Source organism: Prunus avium, chromosome 1, assembly GCF_965620075.1.
Source record: "Prunus avium chromosome 1, drPruAviu1.hap1.1, whole genome shotgun sequence".
Lineage (NCBI taxonomy): Eukaryota > Viridiplantae > Streptophyta > Magnoliopsida > Rosales > Rosaceae > Prunus > Prunus avium.
The window spans coordinates 48,031,811-48,055,893 of record NC_142284.1 but is presented as its reverse complement, the minus strand read 5'-3'; the positions used below and the strand labels follow the sequence as shown (position 1 = coordinate 48,055,893).

Genomic DNA, 24,083 nt, shown 5'->3' with positions numbered 1-24,083 from the left:
CATATTTATTTTGTTTTTCTGTTTTATATCCACATTTGCTGAGCCGCATGCTGCTGATTTCAGTCGCTGGCACTGCTGTTTTGGTGGTTGAAGAGGTGTCCAAGATTCCTCTACTTCTTTTTTTATTTCTTTTGTTTTAATGTTTGGTTCAGACTGCGGATCTTTTTTAAGATTATTCTTACATTTGGGTTTCAAATAGATTAGTTGCTATCTTTATACTCTTTTCGGGTGCTTCCAACATATGCTCCAACCGATAAAATAAACAATCACAAGTCACTAAAGGGAATAAAAGATAAAATGTAATATATGTAACCCGAAAAAATAAGGTGGTAAATTCAGCTTCCCTGCAACCCCGAAAAAATAAGGTAAATCAGCTTCCCCGTGAGAGATAGAGCGGTCCTAATAATTTTAAGTCAATGGAATATGAATTGTTGCACATCAAAAATTGGTGGTGGGGCATTACCACATCAGCCAATTCAGGTTCCCAAGACCACAGATAATCCAAACCACCATTTTAGTCAGCTACCGACAGCATCCGCACCACAGATAGAGAGGCAAGGGTTTAGATTCTCCGAGTCCATCGACATGCAGGTCAAAAACTATCAAATATGTTGGGGTGCAGGGACGCAAGGATTTGAACCTTGATCTTCTCGTAAGTGTTGTAACTTGTTCATACAGGTTACAAGCTGAGAGCTCTACCATTTTGAGCTACATCCCTTTAAACCTAACTAACTAAACACAAATACACACAACAGACAGCAGCTAAAGACAAAGCAATGCACATAACATAACCATCATACTAAAAGCCAAACAAATCTAAAAGAGAAAAAGCTACCAAGAAGTTGACATTATACAATTGATAAACAGTAAACAACAAAACAATGTCATAGTTCAAATGTACAAAGTACTTCAAAAACTCATATAACACATATACTTCAAATATCCAAAAAGAAAAACTACTCGAGAAATGTTAGTTAATTTTTGTAAAGGGCTCATTCCACAATGACAAACCAGGGCTATATTCTTTCAATACATTACATGTTCTCTTTGTAAGTTAATTACTTAGTCATAAATTAGAGATAAGTATCACATTTAGTGCAATCTCTCAGAGGACCTCATCCCTTCCACACTTCACGAGCTTAAAATCCAGCTAAAGCATATTTGTTCATTGTTATATTGTAGGTTTTTGCAAGATCCAAAATAAGCTATGCATGCATTAAAGCACGACTCACATTCACATTTTTGGATTAGCAACCAGCTGGGAATAACGCTCAACCACAGCATTATTGAACCAATAAAAGAAACAATGAACAATATAATTAATACTCAAATCCTTTTAAAATGTCAAATTGATCATAGAAACAGTGTCACAATGCATTGTTCAATAAGTTGGACTATGCATGAGAAGCACCAAGTGAAGAAAAGAACGGCAGATCCTATCAAGCCACTCAAATGAACACAAAATCTATATAAAGGAACAGTTATAGAAAAAAGTATTGACTATCAGCTGATGAAACTAACAAATCAAATGATACACAAAAGCATACACCATGTGTAACCTAAACGGATCAGCACACTTCAAGCTTAAAAACCCTTCCTTCTACAATGGACTACTCTGCACGGAAATTTCAATTATCCAACATACTGATCCATCACGAACTTGAGCAACTTCAGCCTGCCAGAATGAAAAAGCAACATGCCACAACAAAACAACCAGCAAAAGCAAACCAGGCACTCACACCGAAAGATGCCAACAGGTCTCTATGTTTAAGACAAAAGCCAAACCCTTTAGCAGACCACAAACCACCACCTCCAACACTATAAAAGCAGAAAAGGTACATACAAGTATTAGCATCTGTACTTGAGAAAAATATATATATACGAAAAGAGACTTTGAGAGAAGCAATTAAATCAAAGGAAAGAAACAACCCTCAGCCCATAGTCTGGAAAAATCGAGCAAGACATAGAAGTGAGCTAATTAAGATCGGAAATGCTGAAATCCAAAGACAATGAAAACAAGTCATCCTATCCATTTCAGCTGCCAAATCAATCAGATCAACCTGAACATCAGTGAACCTCAGCTAAAACGAGATCATTGAATAAAACTTCGAAACATATTGGAAAAAAGATACTATGTAAAAGACAAAATCAAATCTCACGACCCATCACAAAACAGTTCCATCAACGAAGATCAAAGTCATACTCAGTTTATGTGTCAGCAAGTGCTGCTCTACGGTCCAATGATACTTCACTGCATCCAAAGACGTCAATCTGCATACCACATTCCCACTCCCTCCTAAGAGACAAATGTTGCTGCACAAAACTTTTTGCTCAAATCATATCTGACAAAATCTAACAAAAATAGACCATACGCCAGGAAGTACCAGACACCTCTTAAAAGCATCCCCATTCTCCCAGGCCTCAAGAGCAAGCTGACAATATACAGACCCAATATCCAAGAAGAATGGTCAGCCAAGAAGCACAGGACACTACTAAAAGCAGTCCACATTCCAATGAAGACAAGACCAAAAGGAAAGACGTACACTCTACAAAGGCAACTCCCATTCCTCTTGATTGTCGCACATGCCCAAATCCATGATTCCGTTAGTTTGCTTGATTACCCATTCCATTAATATGTAATCAAGTAAAAAAGATGCGAAATGAATTTGCATAATACATTTGCTCAAAAATGCCACATTTATGGTCTACAAAAAACTAAATCGCAAGCAAAGGAACATAAAACCACCCCTAAAAAGAGATGTTCTAGGTTCTGACAAAGTGCGACTCCAGTAAAAGACAAGTTAGGTTGCAACTGCAAACACATTGCATGAGATCAAATGGTGGTGCCAGATCATATACACTCAGAAATAAAATATCAAATGAACGACCAAATATCTTAACAAGTGCCCTTCTGAAAAGGTCAAAGAGGGGAAAAAAGAGAGAAGCACGAACAAATATCCAACCCTGAATGGCCAAAGTATTGCACAAAGCTGAACAGACTGCATTGAATCCACCTTCAACCAGACAAAACAGACATTTAAACAGACCAAAACAGCAATACCAATAAAGACAAGCATCTGCCGAACCTTAAAATGTGTGAATTAATTAAGGATCTTGAGGCCCCTACACAAAATTCAAAATCTTTAATAAGTTAATCTTTTGAAAAACAGAAATAAAGTAAATTTTGAGAGAAGAATATTAAGTTAAATAAAAAAATAGGAACCCATCACCCATAAGAATATGTTGAACTATCAAGCCAGGAAGGATAGACCCTATGAAATAAGACCATGAATAAGAAACCAAATGTGGAGTCTGTTTCTCAAGGAATCAACGGAGATCCAAGTAAGACTCCGAGCTACAAAACTTCCGCACAGGAAAATCCATGAACTACAGCAAAAAACATTGACAACATCATAACATATCACCAGTTGAAAAGAAATGTAGGTAACAAGAAAACAAGAAGGCAGTGGATGAAAAACCAGGCGCCGTGCCACAAGTTCTGATTGTCACTCAAAAAATCATCCTCATCAACGTAACTCAAGTAAGACTTAACGAGCATCTGCATGAGACAATGACTGAAGAATTGCCCAAAGGTTCAGCATACAGAATTGAATAAAAGGAAAACAAAACTCAGCATGACACTTGTTCCTGAGGTTTCGCCATTAACATTAACTTGAAATTGAACTCCTAAAACCCTCCTCGAAAAAGAGAGCCACAACAAAGATCAGACGCATCATACCCTCCTTAAGAAATTAGTCCAGTCATGAATTAAGTTCCACTGGTTCACACACAAGAACAAGGATGCATCTCATAACTCCTTAAAAACTGAGACATTAAAGCACAAGACAAAAATCAACAAAGCCCAACATCTGTGGAAAAAGATCCAGAAACAAAGCAGAGCTACGATACATCTGCACAAAAGAATGCCAAATGAAAGTGTCGAATCTCATCAACCCAAGAAGAAAATAAATCATAAGGCTATAATACTCAACTCCCTCTTAAAAGCGATTTCCTTCAACAAAGTTGGACCCCATATACAGACGAGATGATCTGCATAGAATGGAAAGTAATGGTGCAAATCATGGCCCAAGATCATATACAATCTCCAGACTAGAAAATAGATAATAAGACAAGAAACCGCCTCTTGGAAGAAGCTCTTCTGTGTCAACAATGTTGGACTCCATGTATAAGACGAGTTAGGATGTGTCTGCATATAGAAGCACCCCTGCTCTCCTTAAACAAAGTAAGACTTAATACACATGCGAGTTAAATTGCATCTGCATAGAATATTGCTCCAACAATTGTACCAGATCTTATAAACTCTTCACTAATACACAAGATGCATCAAACTCTAAAAGAAAACATTACTCAAATAATGGCTCATGTAAGAAGTTAAATCATAAACAGAGAACCACTCAAACCCTTTCTTAAAAGCAGCTCGTTCTACTTCAAGGAATCAGACCCCACAAGAAGACAAGTGTAATGGTCTGCATATAAAGACATGGAGCAAAAAATGTCTCAGGATGTCATACGGGCTCCAATAATATAAAATCAGATAACAACTCAGAAAACCCCTTTTTTTCTTTCAACAGTGAGACTCCAGCGACCAACAAGTGTTGGGATGCATCTGCATAAAAGAGTGCTCAAATAATGGTTCCATACCTCATAAATACCAAGAAATAAGAAACAAAATCATAAGCCAAAACTACTCAAACCCCTTCTTCAAACTCGTTCGAGAAAGTGAGACCTCCATATATAGACACGAGTTAGGATACGCCTGCAGGCAGAAATATAGCTCAGACAACGTGCCCCACATTATACTGACGGTACGAATAAAAAAGATCAGATAAAAGACCCCCTGCTCTCCTTAAACAAAGTAAGACTTCATACACATGCGAGTTAAATTGCATCTGCAAAGAATATTGCTCCAACAATGGTACCAGATCTTATAAACTCTTCATCAATACACAAGATGCATCACTCTAAAAGAAAACATTATTCAAATAATGGCTCATGTAAGAAGCTAAATCATAAACAGAGAACCACTCAAACCCTTTCTTAAGAGCAGCTTGTTCTACTTCAAGGAATCAGACAGACCCCACAAGAAGACAAGTGTAATGGTCTGCATATAAAGACATTGAGCAAAAAATGTCTCAGGATGTCATACGGGCTCCAATAATATAAAATCAGATAATAACTCAAAAAACCCCTTTTTTTCTTTCCACAATGTGAGACTCCAGCAACTGACAAGCGTTGGAATGCATATAAAAGAGTGCTCAAATAATGGTTCCATACCTCATAAACACCAAGAAATAAGAAAAAAATCATAAGCCAAAAATTACTCAAACCCCTTCTTAAAACTCGTTCGAGAAAGTGAGACCTCCATATATAGACACGAGTTAGGATACGCCTGCAGGCAGAAAGATAGCTCAGACAATGTGCCCCACATTATACAGACGGTACGAATAAAAAAGATCATATAAAAGAACCCCAGCTCTCCTTAAACAAAGAAAGACTTCATACACATGCGAGTTAAATGGCATCTGCATAGAATATTGCTCCAACAATTGTACCAGATCTTATAAACTCTTCACCAATACACAAGATGCATCAAACTCTAAAAGAAAACATTACTCAAATAATGGCTCATGTAAGAAGTTAAATCATAAGCAGAGAACCACTCAAACCCTTTCTTAAAAAGCAGCTCGTTCTACTTCAAGGAACCCCACAAGAAGACAAGTGTAATGGTCTGCATATAAAGACATTGAGCAAAAAATGTCTTAGGATGTCATACGGGCTCCAATAATATAAAATCAGATAACAACTCAGAAAACCCCTTTTTTTCTTTCAACAGTGTGAGACTCCAGCAACCGACAACCGTTGGGATGCATCTGCGTAAAAGAGTGCTCAAATAATGATTCCATACCTCATAAACACCAAGAAATAAGAAAAAAATCATAAGCCAAAAATTACTCAAACCCCTTCTTAAAACTCATTCGAGAAAGTGAGACCTCCATATATAGACACGAGTTAGGATACGCCTGCAGGCAGAAAGATAGCTCAGACAATGTGCCCCACATTATACAGACGGTATGAATAAAAAAGATCATATAAAAGACCCCCTGCTCCCCTTAAACAAAGTAAGACTTCATACACATGCTAGTTAAATTGCATCTGCATAGAATATTGCTCCAACAATTGTACCAGATCTTATAAACTCTTCACCAATACACAAGATGCATCAAACTCTAAAAGAAAACATTACTCAAATAATGGCTCATGTAAGAAGTTAAATCATAAGCAGAGAACCACTCAAACCCTTTCTTTAAAGCAGCTCGTTCTACTTCAAGGAATCAGGCCCCACAAGAAGATAAGTGTAATGGTCTGCATATAAAGACATTGAGCAAAACTGTCTCAGGATGTCGTATGGGCTCCAATAATATAAAATCAGATAACAACTCAGAAAACCCCTTTTTTTCTTTCAACAGTGTGAGACTCCAGCAACCGACAAGTGTTGGGATGCACCTGCATACAAGAGTGCTCAAATAATGGTTCCATACCTCATAAATACCAAGAAATAAGAAACAAAATCATAAGCCAAAAGCTACTCAAACCCCTTCTTAAAACTCGTTCGAGAAAGTGAGACCTCCATATATAGACACGAGTTAGGATACGCCTGCAGGCAGAAATATAGCTCAGACAATGTGCCCTACATTATACAGACGGTACGAAAGATCAGATAAAAGACCCCCTGCTCTCCTTAAACAAAGTAAGACTTCATACACATGCGAGTTAAATTGCATCTGCATAGAATATTGCTCCAACAATTGTACCAGATCTTATAAACTCTTCACCAATACACAAGATGCATCAAACTTTAAAAGAAAACATTACTCAAATAATGGCTCATGTAAGAAGTTAAATCATAAGCAGAGAACCACTCAAACCCTTTCTTAAAAAGCAGCTCGTTCTACTTCAAGGAACCCCACAAGAAGACAAGTGTAATGGTCTGCATATATAAAGACATTGAGCAAAAAATGTCTTAGGATGTCATACGGGCTCCAATAATATAAAATCAGATAACAACTCAGAAAACCCCTTTTTTTCTTTCAACAGTGTGAGACTCCAGCAACCGACAACCGTTGGGATGCATCTGCGTAAAAGAGTGCTCAAACTCCGAGACCCTTGCTTCCCAAGTCGGGATCGACTCTTCAGAGAGGTGGGCGTACCGTGTAAAGGCGGGCCCCTCCAATGATTGTTCCATACCTCATAAACACGAAGAAATAAGAAAAAAATCATAAGCCAAAAATTACTCAAACCCCTTCTTAAAACTCGTTCGAGAAAGTGAGACCTCCATATATAGACACGAGTTAGGATACGCCTGCAGGCAGAAAGATAGCTCAGACAATGTGCCCCACATTATACAGACGGTACGAATAAAAAAGATCATATAAAAGACCCCCTGCTCTCCTTAAACAAAGTAAGACTTCATACACATGCTAGTTAAATTGCATCTGCATAGAATATTGCTCCAACAATTGTACCAGATCTTATAAACTCTTCACCAATACACAAGATGCATCAAACTCTAAAAGAAAACATTACTCAAATAATGGCTCATGTAAGAAGTTAAATCATAAGCAGAGAACCACTCAAACCCTTTCTTTAAAGCAGCTCGTTCTACTTCAAGGAATCAGACCCCACAAGAAGACAAGTGTAATGGTCTGCATATAAAGACATTGAGCAAAAATGTCTCAGGATGTCGTATGGGCTCCAATAATATAAAATCAGATAACAACTCAGAAAACCCCTTTTTTTCTTTCAACAGTGTGAGACTCCAGCAACCGACAAGTGTTGGGATGCACCTTCATACAAGAGTGCTCAAATAATGGTTCCATACCTCATAAATACCAAGAAATAAGAAACAAAATCATAAGCCAAAAGCTACTCAAACCCCTTCTTAAAACTCGTTCGAGAAAGTGAGACCTCCATATATAGACACGAGTTAGGATACGCCTGCAGGCAGAAATATAGCTCAGACAATGTGCCCTACATTATACAGACGGTACGAAAGATCAGATAAAAGACCCCCTGCTCTCCTTAAACAAAGTAAGACTTCTTACACATGCGAGTTAAATTGCATCTGCATAGAATATTGCTCCAACAATTGTACCAGATCTTATAAACTCTTCACCAATACACAAGGTGCATCAAACTCTAAAAGAAAACATTACTCAAATAATGGCTCATGTAAGAAGTTAAATCATAAGCAGAGAACCACTCAAACCCTTTCTTTAAAGCAGCTCGTTCTACTTCAAGGAATCAGGCCCCACAAGAAGATAAGTGTAATGGTCTGCATATAAAGACATTGAGCAAAAATGTCTCAGGATGTCATATGGGCTCCAATAATATAAAATCAGATAATAACTCAGAAAACCCCTTTTTTTCTTTCAACAGTGTGAGACTCCAGCAACCGACAACCGTTGGGATGCATCTGCATAAAAGAGTGCTCAAATAATGGTTCCATACCTCATAAACACCAAGAAATAAGAAACAAAATCATAAGCCAAAAGCTACTCAAACCCCTTCTTAAAACTCGTTCGAGAAAGTGAGACCTCCATATATAGACACGAGTTAGGATACGCCTGCAGGCAGAAATATAGCTCAGACAATGTGCCCTACATTATACAGACGGTACGAAAGATCAGATAAAAGACCCCCTGCTCTCCTTAAACAAAGTAAGACTTCATACACATGCGAGTTAAATTGCATCTGCATAGAATATTGCTCCAACAATTGTACCAGATCTTATAAACTCTTCACCAATACACAAGGTGCATCAAACGCTAAAAGAAAACATTACTCAAATAGTGGCTCATGTAAGAAGTTAAATCATAAACAGAGAACCACTCAAACCCTTTCTTAAAAGCAGCTCGTTCTACTTCAAGGAATCAGACCCCACAAGAAGACAAGTGTAATGGTCTGCATATAAAGACAGAGCAAAAATGTCTCAGGATGTCATATGGGCTCCAATAATATAAAATCAGATAATAACTCAGAAAACCCCTTTTTTTCTTTCAACAGTGTGAGACTCCAGCAACCGACAACCGTTGGGATGCATCTGCGTAAAAGAGTGCTCAAATAATGGTTCCATACCTCATAAACACCAAGAAATAAGAAACAAAATCATAAGCCAAAAGCTACTCAAACCCCTTCTTAAAACTCGTTCGAGAAAGTGAGACCTCCATATATAGACACGAGTTAGGATACGCCTGCAGGCAGAAATATAGCTCAGACAATGTGCCCTACATTATACAGACGGTACGAAAGATCAGATAAAAGACCCCCTGCTCTCCTTAAACAAAGTAAGACTTCATACACATGCGAGTTAAATTGCATCTGCATAGAATATTGCTCCAACAATTGTACCAGATCTTATAAACTCTTCACCAATACACAAGGTGCATCAAACGCTAAAAGAAAACATTACTCAAATAGTGGCTCATGTAAGAAGTTAAATCATAAACAGAGAACCACTCAAACCCGTTCTTAAAAGCAGCTCGTTCTACTTCAAGGAATCAGACCCCACAAGAAGACAAGTGTAATGGTCTGCATATAAAGACAGAGCAAAAATGTCTCAGGATGTCATATGGGCTCCAATAATATAAAATCAGATAATAACTCAGAAAACCCCTTTTTTTCTTTCAACAGTGTGAGACTCCAGCAACCGACAACCGTTGGGATGCATCTGCGTAAAAGAGTGCTCAAATAATGGTTCCATACCTCATAAACACCAAGAAATAAGAAACAAAATCATAAGCCAAAAGCTACTCAAACCCCTTCTTAAAACTCGTTCGAGAAAGTGAGACCTCCATATATAGACACGAGTTAGGATACGCCTGCAGGCAGAAATATAGCTCAGACAATGTGCCCTATACATTATACAGACGGTACGAATAAAAAAGATCAGATAAAAGACCCCCCGCTCTCCTTAAACAAAGTAAGACTTCATACACATGCGAGTTAAATTGCATCTGCATAGAATATTGCTCCAACAATTGTACCAGATCTTATAAACTCTTCACCAATACACAAGATGCATCAAACTCTAAAAGAAAACATTACTCAAATAATGGCTCATGTAAGAAGTTAAATCATAAACAGAGAACCACTCAAACCCTTTCTTAAAAGCAGCTCGTTCTACTTCAAGGAATCAGACCCCACAAGAAGACAAGTGTAATGGTCTGCATATAAAGACATTGAGCAAAAAATGTCTTAGGATGTCATACGGGCTCCAATAATATAAAATCAGATAACAACTCAGAAAACCCCTTTTTTTCTTTCAACAGTGTGAGACTCCAGCAACCGACAAGTGTTGGGATGCATCTGCATAAAAGAGTGCTCAAATAATGGTTCCATACTTCATAAATACCAAGAAATAAGAAACAAAATCATAAGCCAAAAGCTACTCAAACCCCTTCTTAAAACTTGTTCGAGAAAGTGAGACCTCCACATACAGACACGAGTTAGGATACGCCTGCAGGCAGAAATATAGCTCAGACAATGTGCCCCACATTATACAGACGGTACGAATAAAAAAGATCAGATAAAAGACCCCTCTTATAGTTAGGCAACCCATTTTTATTCAACGGAGAGTGAGATTCCATAGACAGATAAGATTTGCAATCTGCATAAACGAATGGTTCCAGACATCAAAGAAATAAGAAATTAAATTACAAGCCAAGAACTAACTGCAACAGAATTCTTTAAAACCAAATTCCTGCAAAAATTCACCAAATAGAACAACTGCAGAAGCTCCTCAAAATCTCTGGACTTAAGCAATAGATGCACTGCATAAGACACGAAAGGAAAGACAACCACAGAATTCATGATATTGAACATGTAACAGAAATAAGAAAGCAAACAGGGTCAATAAGGCAACTGCAGAAGCTACTCAAAATCTAATTCACCGATATTGAACATGTAAAAGAAACAAGAAAGTAAGAAGGGTGAATAAACAAAACCAGCACCCATGAGCTCAATTCATTCCCATGCCCCAAGGAAAACTTTGTCCCTAAGACAAGAATTAGGATGCATCTACTTCAGATATTGCTAAATAACAGCACTAAATCTTACAAATCCTTAAGATGGGAAATTAAACAAAAGGAAAGAAGAATTAAACCCCCTCTTAAATGGTATGTCAATTAGAACCCCACAGAAGAAACCTGAAAAATACAAAGTACCCAATATTCATTTAGGGGGTAAGAGAGAGAGAGAGAGAGAGAGAGAGAGAGAATTTAAAAGTAGGAAGTTAACACGATCTTGTTAAGAAACCAAACCAGAATTGCTCCCCACAACAGAGTCAAAAACATTAAATGCAACCAACTCTCCATACGCATCAAATCACGAAAATAGGGAATCATCATTAAGAGAATGTCAAACCAGACTGCTATACAATTTGGGAGACCAAATATATGGAATGACAACCTTAGAAATAAACCAACGAAAGGAAGACAAAACATAAAGGCTTAAGCACTGTTTGGCAGTAATTATCTAATAGCTTAAAGACCATAAAGCAACATATATCGAACAAATACATGGCAGCACAGAAGGAAGTAAGGGACATAATATTATATCTTCAAACGAAGAAAAAAAAGATTAATAAGATTGATGGTGATTTTGAAAATATCCCCCCATAAACCAAGAAGGGTGAATAAAAACCAGCAGCCTTGAACTCCACTCAAACCCGTGCACCAAGTTGAAACTTTGTCCCTAAGACAAGAATTAGGGTGCATCTACATAAGATATTGCTAAAATAACAAGCACCGAATGTAATAAATTTTTGAAATGTAAAACAAAAGGCAACAACAATAAACCCCTTCTTAGGTAGCATGTCAATTCAAACCCGACAGAAGAAACCTGAAAATACATAATACCTAATATTAATTAAGTGTTAGAGGGAAAGATATACACTTAATATATAAATAAATAAAACAATAAAAGAAAAATATTTAACATGTTCTACCCAATAATTTAGGACATCAAACGAGCAGAGAATAAAACATAGACTTGCATAATGCGGACTAAAACAAGTCTCTGCATTATGCAAGTCTGCACAAGACACCAATGGAAAAACCACAGAAACGATATTGAACAAGTAACAAAAATAAGAAACAAGGTGAACAAACACAACCAGCGGCTTTGAGTTCTCAAACCGGTGCCCCCAGGTGAAACTTTGTCCCTAAGACAAGAATTAAGGTGCATCTACATAAGATGTTGCTAAAATAACATCACCAAATGTAATAAATTTTTGAAATGGGAAACAAAAGGCAACAGCATTAAACCCCCTCTAAGGTAGTAAGTCGAATCAAACCCAACAGAAGAACCCTGAAAAATACATAATACCTAATATTAATTTAGGGGGAAGAGAGAGAGAGAGAGAGAGAGAGAGAGAGAGAGAGAGAGAGACTTATATAAATCTTAAAATATTTAACATGTTCTCACAATAATTTAGGACATTGAACAAGTAGAGAATTAAACAATTTCATCAAAAACCAAACGCAAACATATTCTCCCAATAACCTATTTCCACTTCCAATTAACTGAGGCGTAAACATCTAAAACCAAATTCCTACAAAACAAATCACCAAACAATGCAAATGCAATCACTACATAATGTGGACTAAAGCAAGACATCGACGGAAAACAGACCACAAAATTCACAATATTGAACAAGTAACAAAAATAAGAAACCAAGGAAAGTGAACAAACAAAACCAGCGGCCTTCAGCTCTCAAACTGGTGCGCCCAGACGAAACTCTGTCCCTAAGACAAGAATTAGGGTGCAACTACATAAGATATTTGCTATAATAACAATACCAAATGTATAAATAAAAAAAATGAAATGGGAAACAAAAAAGAAACATCATTAAACCCCTTTTATTGTAGTAAGTCAATTCAAACCCAACAGAAGAAACCTGTTAAATACATAATACCTGACCAATTTAGGGGTGAAATACAGAGATATTGAGAGATAGAGAGAGAGAGACTTGTATAAAATTTTAAAAATAAATAAGAGAAAAAAAAACCATCACCAAACAAGGCAACTGCAGTAACTGCTCAAAATCCTGATAATCACTACATAATGTGGACTAAAGCAAGACATCAATGGAAAGACAGAAAACAGTATTCAAGATATTGAACACGTAACGAAAATATGAATCCAAGGAAGGTGAACAAAAAAAACCAGTGGCCTTGATCTCTCAAACCCGTGCCCCCAGGTAAAACTTTGTCCCTAAGACAAGAATTAAGGTAAGATATTGCTAAAAAAACAGCACCAAATGTAATAAATTTCTGGAATGGGAAACAAATGGCAACAACATTAAACCCCCTCTTAGGTAGTACGTCAATTCAAACCCAACATAAGAAACCTGAAAAATACATAATACATAATATTAATTAAGGAGTGAAATAGACAGAAAGATAGAGAGACGTATAAAAAGTTTAAAAAACTTGAGAGATAAAGGATTTAACATTTTCTCCCAATAACCTAATTCCAATTCCTTCATTAACTGTGGCGTTAAAACCAAATTCCTGCAAAACATCAGCAAACAAGGTAACCCCAGGAACTGTTCAAAATCCTGATAATCACTACATAATGTGGACTAAAGCAAGACACCAACATAAAGACAGACCAAATAATTCACGATATTGAACAAGTAACAAAAATAAGAAACCAACGAAGGGTAACAAACAAAACAAGCAGCCTTGAGCTCTCAAAACGTTTCCCCATGGTATAACTTTGTCCCTAAGACAAAAATTAGGTTGCATCTACATAAGATATTGCTAAAAAATCAATACCAAATTTAATAAAAATTTTAAAAGGGAAACGAAAGGGAACAGCATTAAACCCCCTCTTAGGTAGTATGCCAATTCGAAACAAATGGAAGAAACCTGAAAAATACATAGTACCTAATATTAATTTTAGGGTGAGAGAGAGAGAGAGACACTTGTATAAAAAAAAAATTAAAAAATTAAAAGAAAAAGATTTAACATGTTAACCAAACCAGAATAGCTCCCATAACAGTGTCCTAAACTTTTAGCTCCATCCAACTTAGTCTCCATAAGCACTTTAATCACAAAATTAGTGAATCATCAAGACAATACCTAACCACACTGCTATACAAATTCGAAGCCCAAATATATGCAATGGCAACCATAGAAATGAACAAACTTTAAAAAAACATAACGCTAAAAGATAAGCGCCAAACCACTTTTGGTTGTAATTATTAATAGCTCAAAGACCATAAAGCAAAATATATAGACCATACATGGGAATAAAGAGGTAAGTGAGAAATACTCGGGGTCTGTAATCAAAACATTGAATAATTTTATATCTTTGAAAAAAAACAATTACTATATCTTTGAGATAAGAAGAAATTAAAATAGACCCTTTCATTCCAACTGAGAAAATCAATAGAAAGCCAAAACTGAGGACATAAAAACCCGTTTAGAACATACCCAAGAAACAAGAAACACATCGAAATGAAAGGCTATGAACTAAGAAGGTTAACAATGTACCCCACGAATTCTGGAATTAGTATCTGTCAATATAAGAGCAGAAAGTTCGGCATGATTATAGGGAAAAGGAGGACATAAACATGATATTACTTGCAAATTTCAGTGACTTGAAAGATATATAAAGACGTGCATTTTGACAAACTGTAAAAGAATAAGCACGTAACCAAAAACAATAATCCATACGCAGCAAACCAATGAAAACCTTTACAAATGGAGTGCACTACCCCTATCCAAAGACAGACTGAAAAGGTGCAGACATAAGCTCAAATCCGCGACACTATTACTATATCTCCTGCAAATCAATAGATCCAGATTGACAATTTTGAAATTCAACATTCCATTGCATCCGCAAAACAGTATAAAATCCAACCTCATAGCCATCCAATCAGATCCCATAAGAACCTATGGAGTTATCAGCTAACCATAACATCTAACCCTCGTGTGTCAAACACCGAAAACGAGGCCTGAAAAATAACAGCAAAGCTCCGCTTATTTGATTGATAAAAAACGAGGGAAATTTCCAAATCATTATATTCTAAACTTCAGAACAAAATCATGCAGTTTTCCGTCCAAATCAAAACGCAAGCAGAACTAGATGCCCTGGCACACATCACCATCAGGGCACATCTCACCATCAGGCCAATCAAAACACATACGCATATCAATAAAGACGAACTTCGGCCTCAAATCAACAAATTCTATCTATACAAAACAACTAGAAGATCCAAATCGAATTCAAAGGAGTTTCATACCAAACACCTACTTCACCATGATCGACGATCTTGTTTGGGTCTCATCTGAACCAATAAAACAAGCCTGCAAATACACACAACCTCTGGTTCTTCATATCGTCACAACCTTCAACGGTCATTAGATTCCACTTTTAATCGGTAGCAAAATCCATCCCCAAACACTACAGCATAGCGATAAACAAAACTTAATCCATCTATATCTAAATCATAGAAAAAAAACCCATCCATCCATATCTAAATCATAAAATCAAACCCAAACAGAAGAAGCGAATCAACAAAATCCGATAATCTACACAAAACGAAACCTGATCGCCATCGCCCTTTCGTTCAGGGAACAGCAGAATGATTTGTGAGAACGTCTGAAGGGTATTTATGAGGAGAAGGGGTCGGCATGAACGGCCAAGATTAAGCCGCTGATGGAAATAATAGACGGTGGATGTGTAAGTTGTAACGGACAGTGATGAGCTGTCAACGCGGTTTTTCTTGGTCGGTTGTAATGACTTGAAATCAACGCTACTTTCTCTTTTTTTATTTTATTACTTTCTATATTTGTGGTGGTGAGGACGCGCACGCCTTGTTGGATCCGGATTCCTTTTGGATGGAAAAAATTAAAAATTAAACTAAAAAATAAAATCTGCCACGTGGTTTTTGTGCGAAGACTCGCAATCCGTGTTGCGCCAGGATTCCTATACACATTCGCATTGAGAAAAATAAAAGGAAACTGACACGTGTCCAGACCTTGTTGGACCAGGATTCCTATAAAAGTTTGGATGAAAAAAATTAAAACAAATAAAAGAAAAGAAAAGCTGCCACGTCTTTTTTTGAAAATTCTCGAAGCAAGTGGCAGTGTAACAATACTGGCCTAGGCTAATTCTTGGCGCTGTCAACACCCTGTGATTAGCCCAAGATCTCTAGTTTCATGAAGCCCAAGATCTCTAGTTTCATGAAGCCCAATTGCCAAGAGTATATCCGGACACAAAGAAGGAAGCCCATCAAGGGGTGACTTTTTTTATAAGGTAATGCTAGGGAGACCATCTATTTGTACCATATTTGTGTACCAACTGATGTGGCTGTTGAGTTGGCTATGCCACATCATTAAATGAGTTTTATTTTTTTATTTTTTTATTTTTTTTTTCAACTTTCACTTTACCAAAAAGTCCACAGCCCCACCATCTCTCTCCTCTCACGCCATTGCACAAGCCAGCCCCTCATGAAAACCACCACCACGCCACCACCCCTTCTCTCTCTCTCTCTCTCTCTCTCTCTCTCCACCCAACCCAAAAATCCGGCCATAAACACAGCCACATCCCAGATTCTGATCAAAGAATCAAAAATAGCTAGTTATGAGACCACCACATTAGCCATCCGTAGAAAGAACCAAAGACTTCGGGCTCGTTTGGTATATAGGACTGTCTTGGTATGGACTATGCTTAGGGACTGTCTTGGCTTGGCTTGGCTTGGTCTAAGTTGGATAACATTTATCCTGCGTTTGGTGTACGCTTGGACTAGGACTATATTTTTTTATTTTTTTTTCAAAACTATCTATGTATATGTATGTATGTATAAATACATGTATTATGTATGTGTACATATGTATTTTATAATATATGTGACATGTATGTGTATATACATGTATATATGTATATTATAAATAATAGGCTTATTATCACAAAAGGTCCCTAAGGTTTACGAAACTATCAGATTGCATCCTTAATGTTTTTTTGTGTCACTCGTGGTCCTCAAGGTTAGTATGTATAATCACAAATGGTCCCTGCCGTTAGGTTCCGTCAAAAACTCCGTTAGTTTGCTGACGTGGCATATATACATATCATAAAACATCCCTAAGGTTTACACATCTATCACAAATGGTCCTTGCGAAAATTTTTAATTTTTTAATTTAAAATTCATAAAATTTTGGTTTTCTTTTTTATATTATTTAAAAATATATATTGTATTTTAAATACATATGACACTATATTTTTGAAGATGTGGGCTCCACATATATGCCACACCAACAAACTAATGAAGTTTTTTTAAAATAATTTAAAATTCATAAAATTTAAAAATGAAAAAACCATTTATATAAGGATTTTAACCTTAAGGACCATTTATAATCCCTAAACCCTTGGTTTTTTCATTTTTAAATTTTATGAATTTAAATTATTTTTTAAAAACTCCATTAGTTTGTTGATGTGGCATCTATGTGGAGCCCACATCTAAAATAATATAGTGTCATGTGTATTTAAAATACAATATATATTTTAAAATAATTTAAAAAATAAAACCAAAATTTTATGAATTTTAAATTTAAAAAATTTAAAAAATTTGCAGGGACCATTTGTGATAGGTGTGTAAACCTCAGGGATGTTTTGTGATATATATATATATATATGCCACATCAGCAAACTAACGGAGTTTTTGACGGAATCTAACGGCAGGGACCATTTGTGATCATACATACTAACCTTGAGGACCACTAATGACAAAAAAAAACATTAAGGATGAAATCTGATAGTTTTGTAAACCTTAGGGACCTTTTGTGATAATAAGCCTAAATAATATAAACATATATATATATATGTATGTACACATACATGTATATACATGTATATTTTATATTTATATATATATATATATATATATATATATACATCATACATATATAATATATGTGTATATAGGTGTATATATGTATATTATAATATATACATGGGTATAATATATATATATATATGTATTTTATAATATATATATATATACATGTATATATGTATATTACAATATATATAATACATATATAATGTATATGTGTATATATGTGTGTATATGTATACTATAATACATACATGGGTATAATATATATACATATATATATATATATATATATATGTATATATACATATATATATATATTATAATATATATTACATATATACACGTATGCTATTATTATAATATTAATATGTATATGTATATGGGTATATTATAATCATAATATACATGTATATATGTATATGTATATTTTATATATTATATATGTATATATGTGTATGTATATATATACATATATACATATATGATATATTTATGTGTATATACATGTATATATGTACATTATAGTATAAGTTTAATAATAATAATATATGTTATTAATTTTACAATCTAATATATGCATTTTATACATTGGTGAGCATTGGGACTAACTAATCCTTCCTTTCCACATGAGATTAGTAGTCCCCTCCTAAGGAGGTGTTTTTGGTGGGCCGGGTATTAGTAATCCTATCTAAGACTAGGATTAGATAAAACAAACAGTGCCTCACTATGCCTCACTGGACTGGATTGGGCTAAATAACACTTAAAACTCATGTTTGGTAAGGAAGGGGATTAACTTAAATGAGATTCCATAGTCCAACAGTGAAAAAATAACCGGACTCGCATGTCTTACACAGCGAGCCCCAAATGCACTTCGCAAAATAGCACCATCGCTATTTCGAACACTCGAGTCGGACTGGATTTCCTTACGCCTTGAATCAAAACCCCACCACCAGAGACCTAATCGAAAGACTTTGGCAAAACCCAATACCCAGTGCTCCCCCCTTCTCCCCTGAATTTGTTCTCCCTCATGACCACCACCCGCAAGCCACACACAGACCCATCTCTCTTCGCCACCCCAGCCACCCGCAGAACCCAGAACCATCTCTCTTCGTCATCTCTGTCTGTACACAAGAGAAATACACGAATCAAAAAGGGTTTAGGGAATTGGTAAAAGAGAAGAACCAGAAAATAAAGAAACCAGAAACAGAGAATAATGAAACCCAAAAAAAAGAAGAGAAAAGCAGTTCCAATTCGTAGAAGTTCCAAATAGAGAAAAGCTGAAAAATAATGAAACCAGAAACAGAGAGAAGAAAGAAGGAAAGAAAGAGGAAGAAAAGAAAAGAAGAAAATGAGATCAGAAAGAAGAGAGAGAGAGAAGAGAGAAAGAATAAACAATAAAGAAAAGAGAAAAGAAGATACAAACGTTTCACTCTCCCACTTTACATACAGACAAGTTAATGAAAGGCTAAATTATTGAAATGCCCCCTATAACTCAATTTCAGTCTCAATTACCCCCCTGAAACTCTAAGTGTCTCACTTTCCCCCCTGAAACTCCATATAGTGTCTCACTTTGCCTGGATTCCATCCAACCTAAACAGAAGTCGTCAAACTTGCACACGTGCCTCCCATGTGCCATTTTTCTTGGTTCATTTGTCCATATAAGAATTAATGGGTATTAATTAACTCTGCAAAAATTGGTCCTAAATTGCAAACAATTGTGGACCCTAAAGACCTCCTTCAACAATTGAATTGAACAAGCGATGGAGGGTCGACAACGAAAGCATTGCCATTGTGGAAAGCTCTGCCGAGTTCAGACCTCGTGGACAGATTCCAACCCAGGTCGGAGGTTTCTAGTATGCCCACTGGTAACAACCACTTTAAATTTTGTAGATTTTTGCTTGTTTATGGTAGTTTTTGATGATATTATGGTGTTACAGGGAAGGAACAGAGGTTGTTGCTTCTTTGAGTGGTTTGATCCACAGATGTGTTCTCGTTCAAAGGATATAATACCTGGGTTGCTGAAGAATAGGGGAAGACTGGAACAAGATCTAGCCAAGCTTCGAAGTAGAGAGAAATTGTTGTGGGGATTTCTGTTTCTTTCTTGGATAATGTTGATTTCCATGATGGTTGCTGGTTTAAGGGATAATCATCATTAGGTTTAGAGTTGTAGGTTTAGTAATCTTAACTGTAACAAAGGGGAGGAGGTAGGTTTGTAATCTGCAAGTGTTTTGGGAATGGTTGAGCACAATGGCATTTGTGTTAGGTAATCTGGTGTTTTTTAGAATGGTAAATCCAATGGTGATTGTAATCTGCAAGTGTTTTGGGAATGGTTGAGCACAATGGCATTTGTGCGTTATGTAATCGGGTGCTTTTTAGAATGGTTAATCCAATGGTATTTGAATATTGTCATACTTTTTGTTGTTGTTTAATATTTCTCTGTAAAGTGGTCTTACTTTTTTCTTTCCTTTTTTTTTTTGTATCAACTAACTATACTTTGAGATACTGAGCAAACTAAACAAATAGGTAAATGAATTCTGAAACTAAAAAATCACCACTGGCTCAATTTACTTGACAAATAAACTTGATGCCAACATAGGCTTAATTCATTAAGTACATTTCTATTGTGAACATCAATTTACACATTCTAATTCGACAAGAAAAGACCATGTCCACATCAAAAACCCAATTGTAGCCAATTGTACATCAAATCTATTTCAAAAGGCTTACAATTCCACATCAAAAACACAAAATGCCAAAATTAGTTCTTTCACATGAACAACGGTGATTGTTTTCTCCCTTTCCTTATTAAAACATAATTCCACATCAACTGAAGTCAACACAATTGCAAACTTCTTCATGGACATCAAAATCACCACTGCCAAGGTTGCATATTGGCCCTAACTTTCTTTAGCCACTCGTTGTTGTTTGTAGTAGATGTCAACCTCTTCTTTGAAGGACCTCCCTCTTTATCAGAAATTATGTGGGCTTGCAATGATTGTGATTGAGCTCGGGATGATTGTCTTGGCTGTGAAAGATGAGTTGATTGGCTTGGTTGTGAAAGATGAGTTGATTGGCTTGGCTGTGCATTAGGTTCCATTGAGTGAGAATTTGAACGAGCTCTCCTCACCTACATAAATGACATATTAGTCTGTATGTTTTTGAAAAACTAGTCTGTATGTTTTTGTAAAACTAATATATCAATTGAGTTACAGGAAGCTTATGTCTTGGCTGTGAATGAGGTTGGCCTGATTGTCCTAGTGTATTAGCTCTCCTCACCTACACAAATGATATATTAGTATCAGTTTTTCTAAATATAATAAATAAATGGTGCAATTGTAATGAAATATAATAAGCAATACTTACAGATTGCTTACGCCTTGGCTGGTTCTTCATTGGCTCCTTACATTTAGTTCTGTTATGACCCTCTTGCCCACAATTGCTACACTTGATGACAGTGTGGTATCTTTGGAGTTTGTTGGGATTTGATTTCTTTTTAGGCTCATCAGATGCCTTCTTCCTACTCTTCTTTGGCCTACCAGGTTGTTTATGGTAAAAAGGAGGCTTCAAAGAAGGTAAACCACTTTTAGGCCACAAGTCTTGGCTAGGCAAGGGGTGAATCATGTCCCTATAAGTTCTTAGATAAGCATCCTTCTTGTAGAAGTCATGCACATAATCTTCTGGATTCCCATGGAATCTACTCACTGCAGCACAAGCATGGAGGCAAGGAAGACCACTGAGATCCCATGCTCTGCAAGAGCATGTATGGGCATTCAAATCTACCACAAACTGTCTCCCACTGTGATGCATCACTTGGAATTTATTTTGTCCTGCATGCCTCGGAATGCACCACTGCCCAGCTGCCTTATTTACCTCAAATACCCCTTGTATTCTAGGCCCAACTTGACCATGCCAGTTATCCACGGCTACTCTCCTTGAAGCCATTAAGATCATTAAATACATTCTAATCCTCTCCAATGCAATCAACACAGGCTTGTTCCTTGCAGGCATTATAGATGAGTTAAAAGCCTCACTTAAGTTATTCATCAAAATGTCACACTTAAAGTCAGTTCTAAAATGGGATCTAGCCCATTGACTTGCATCCCTCTCACATAACCAAGCATGTGCAGCTGTATCTAACTCTAACATCTTTTTCATTTCCTCAACAAACCATGGCAGTGTAGTGGCCCTTGCTATTGATTCCATTTGTAGGTGTAGGGCCAATCCTTTATGTTCCTTCGAGAAATTTGCATATAAATGCTTCAAACAACACCTATGCTCAGCATTTGGGAATAAATTATCCACAGCATCAATTAATCCCTTTTGTTTGTCAGTCATAAACAAATAGCCATGGCTGTTCTCTATCTTCAAATCATGACTTAATAGCTCCAAAAACCACTTCCAAGTATTGTAACTCTCAACTTCAGCTACAGCATATGCCAATGGGAACATCCCATTATTTGCATCAACTCCTACAGCACATAACAATTGGCCAGGGTGAGGGCCTTTGATGTGGCAACCATCCAACCCTATATAAGGCCTACAACCATCCAAGAACCCTTGCTTACAAGCTTGCAAGCAAATGTAAACCCTCTGAAATCTTGGCATATCACCCTCTAACTCAGACTTTACCACCACTGAACTACCAGGATTTGTCCTTTTCAACTCCTCACAATAATCCCATAAAAGTTCATATTGTTCGGTATAACTCCCCTCAATATTGCTGGTTGCTAAGCTTCTTGCCCTATAAGCTTGTGCCCTAGAAGGATAATAACCAGTTTCTTGGTTCACTTTCTCTTGAAAAGATCCCACATCCCAGTTAGGATTTGTTAAATTGCTTTCATACCAGTTTGAAAAATACTTTGCATTGGCATGAATATTCGCATTCCCTTGCCCACAAGTATGTTTCCCAACATAGGTTTTCACTTGAACATGCTTGCTTCCATGCACAGATGATGCATATAGGTGAAATGGACACTTCTCATCACAAATTACTCGAATCCTAGTGCCATCATTCACCTTAAACTTAAGCTCTCTACCAATTAGGACAGAATGCCTCCTCACAGCTGCCCTAAAGATTTCACGACTAGGAAATCTTAAACCGAGCTCAAATCGAGGATTTTTCATATCGACGGATGGGATGAAGTCTTTAAAGTTAGGGAGCTTCCTCTTTCTCAAGCAGTTTCCAGTCACAACCTCAGACTCAGAAGAAGAGTGCTCTGGTGTACACATCCTAGGTGAAGCAGGGTTATTATCTAACTCCTCATCCTCTTCACCTGCATTAGGGTCTATGTCAATTGCATCATGGTCTACATATCCCTGAAACAGATTATCATCATCCCTCAACAATCTGACATCGTCCTCACTTTGTGCATAGGCAAGGTCTACAAAATCTGGGTCTTCATCCAAATCCTCGTCACTCTCGCTGCTTGTTTGTTCTTCTTCCTCACCTGTCCAATTTGATTCTACATCTACAACACAAAATAGAGCATAAAACCTGAATTTACTCTACCAACCAATCATTTGCAGCAGTAAAAAGCCACAAAGTCAAATTAAAAGCATCATCTTTATGAGAGTAACTAACTTAATAAAGTAATGTACTCATCACTACTTGGACAACAACCATTTTAATATTCCTTAAAGTTCAAAGCCAAATACAATAATACAAACAAAGCCTAATAGTCAGATTCGAACCCAAGGCCAAGAATAAATAAAGAATCTGAAGGTCCACTTACCTGTGAAAGCTGAAGGTCCTCCTGCTTCTGTCATTGTCAAATTCAGTTTACACCTTCACTGTTGAAGATTCTATTGCTTTACTCAGATTTTGAATTCACCCAAAATATCTCTCCTTGTGCGAAGATTTTACCCTAATTGAAGATATGGTTGATGTTTTACATCTGTTGTGGGTCCTGCCTTTTTGGCACTTCAAAACCTACAAGTACAGAAGAACCCAGAGAAATGGCACATGGGCTTCACGTGTGCAAGTTTTGACGATTTCTGTTAGGTTGGATGGAATCCAGGCAAAGTGAGACACTACATGGAGTTTCAGGGGGGAAAGTGAGACACTTAGAGTTTCAGGGGGGTAATTGAGACTGAAATTGAGTTATAGGGGGCATTTCAATAATTTAGCCTTAATGAAATGATGAATTGACCACAAAAA

The 24,083-nt window shown here is 36.6% G+C and overlaps 2 protein-coding genes and 1 long non-coding RNA gene across 5 annotated transcripts; 1 reads left to right on the top strand and 2 right to left on the bottom strand.

The window, feature by feature from the left end:
- Window positions 1–254: 254 nt before the first annotated feature.
- Window positions 255–15,669, bottom strand: LOC110762579 (uncharacterized). Of its 3 annotated transcripts, none has more exons than XR_015834545.1 (2): window positions 12,194–15,669; window positions 255–11,919 (listed from the first exon to the last, which is right to left on the bottom strand). It is a non-coding gene; the product is annotated as an uncharacterized LOC110762579 (long non-coding RNA). The 3 variants fall into 3 exon arrangements; XR_015834546.1 differs by having other exon boundaries at window positions 15,332–15,669; XR_015834547.1 differs by having other exon boundaries at window positions 255–10,537; window positions 15,332–15,669.
- A 4,017-nt stretch (window positions 15,670–19,686) lies between these two features.
- On the top strand, window positions 19,687–20,082 carry LOC148297938 (uncharacterized). Its single transcript, XM_088249039.1, has 2 exons — window positions 19,687–19,779; window positions 19,864–20,082. Exons 1-2 carry the CDS (start codon window positions 19,687–19,689, stop codon window positions 20,080–20,082), a joined length of 312 nt encoding a protein of 103 aa, XP_088105165.1.
- Window positions 20,083–20,795: 713 nt separating this feature from the next.
- Window positions 20,796–23,692, bottom strand: LOC110745094 (uncharacterized). The gene is made up of 4 exons (XM_021945171.2): window positions 23,659–23,692; window positions 21,290–23,394; window positions 21,137–21,202; window positions 20,796–21,053 (listed from the first exon to the last, which is right to left on the bottom strand). Exons 1-4 carry the CDS (start codon window positions 23,690–23,692, stop codon window positions 20,796–20,798), a joined length of 2,463 nt encoding a protein of 820 aa, XP_021800863.2.
- Window positions 23,693–24,083: the final 391 nt, after the last annotated feature.

Excerpts from the sequence above, each read along its gene's own strand:
- LOC110745094 (XM_021945171.2), bottom strand. The coding sequence starts at position 23,692 with ATGACAGAAGCAGGAGGACCTTCAGCTTTCACAG. Across the intron at positions 21,203-21,289 it reads AGCCAAGGCGTAAGCAATCT|GTGAGGAGAGCTAATACACT; the intron begins GTAAGTATTGCT and ends TCATTTGTGTAG. Across the intron at positions 21,054-21,136 it reads AGCCAAGACATAAGCTTCCT|GTGAGGAGAGCTCGTTCAAA; the intron begins GTAACTCAATTG and ends TCATTTATGTAG.
- LOC148297938 (XM_088249039.1), top strand. The coding sequence starts at position 19,687 with ATGGAGGGTCGACAACGAAAGCATTGCCATTGTGGAAAGCTCTGCCGA. Across the intron at positions 19,780-19,863 it reads ACCCAGGTCGGAGGTTTCTA|GGAAGGAACAGAGGTTGTTG; the intron begins GTATGCCCACTG and ends ATGGTGTTACAG.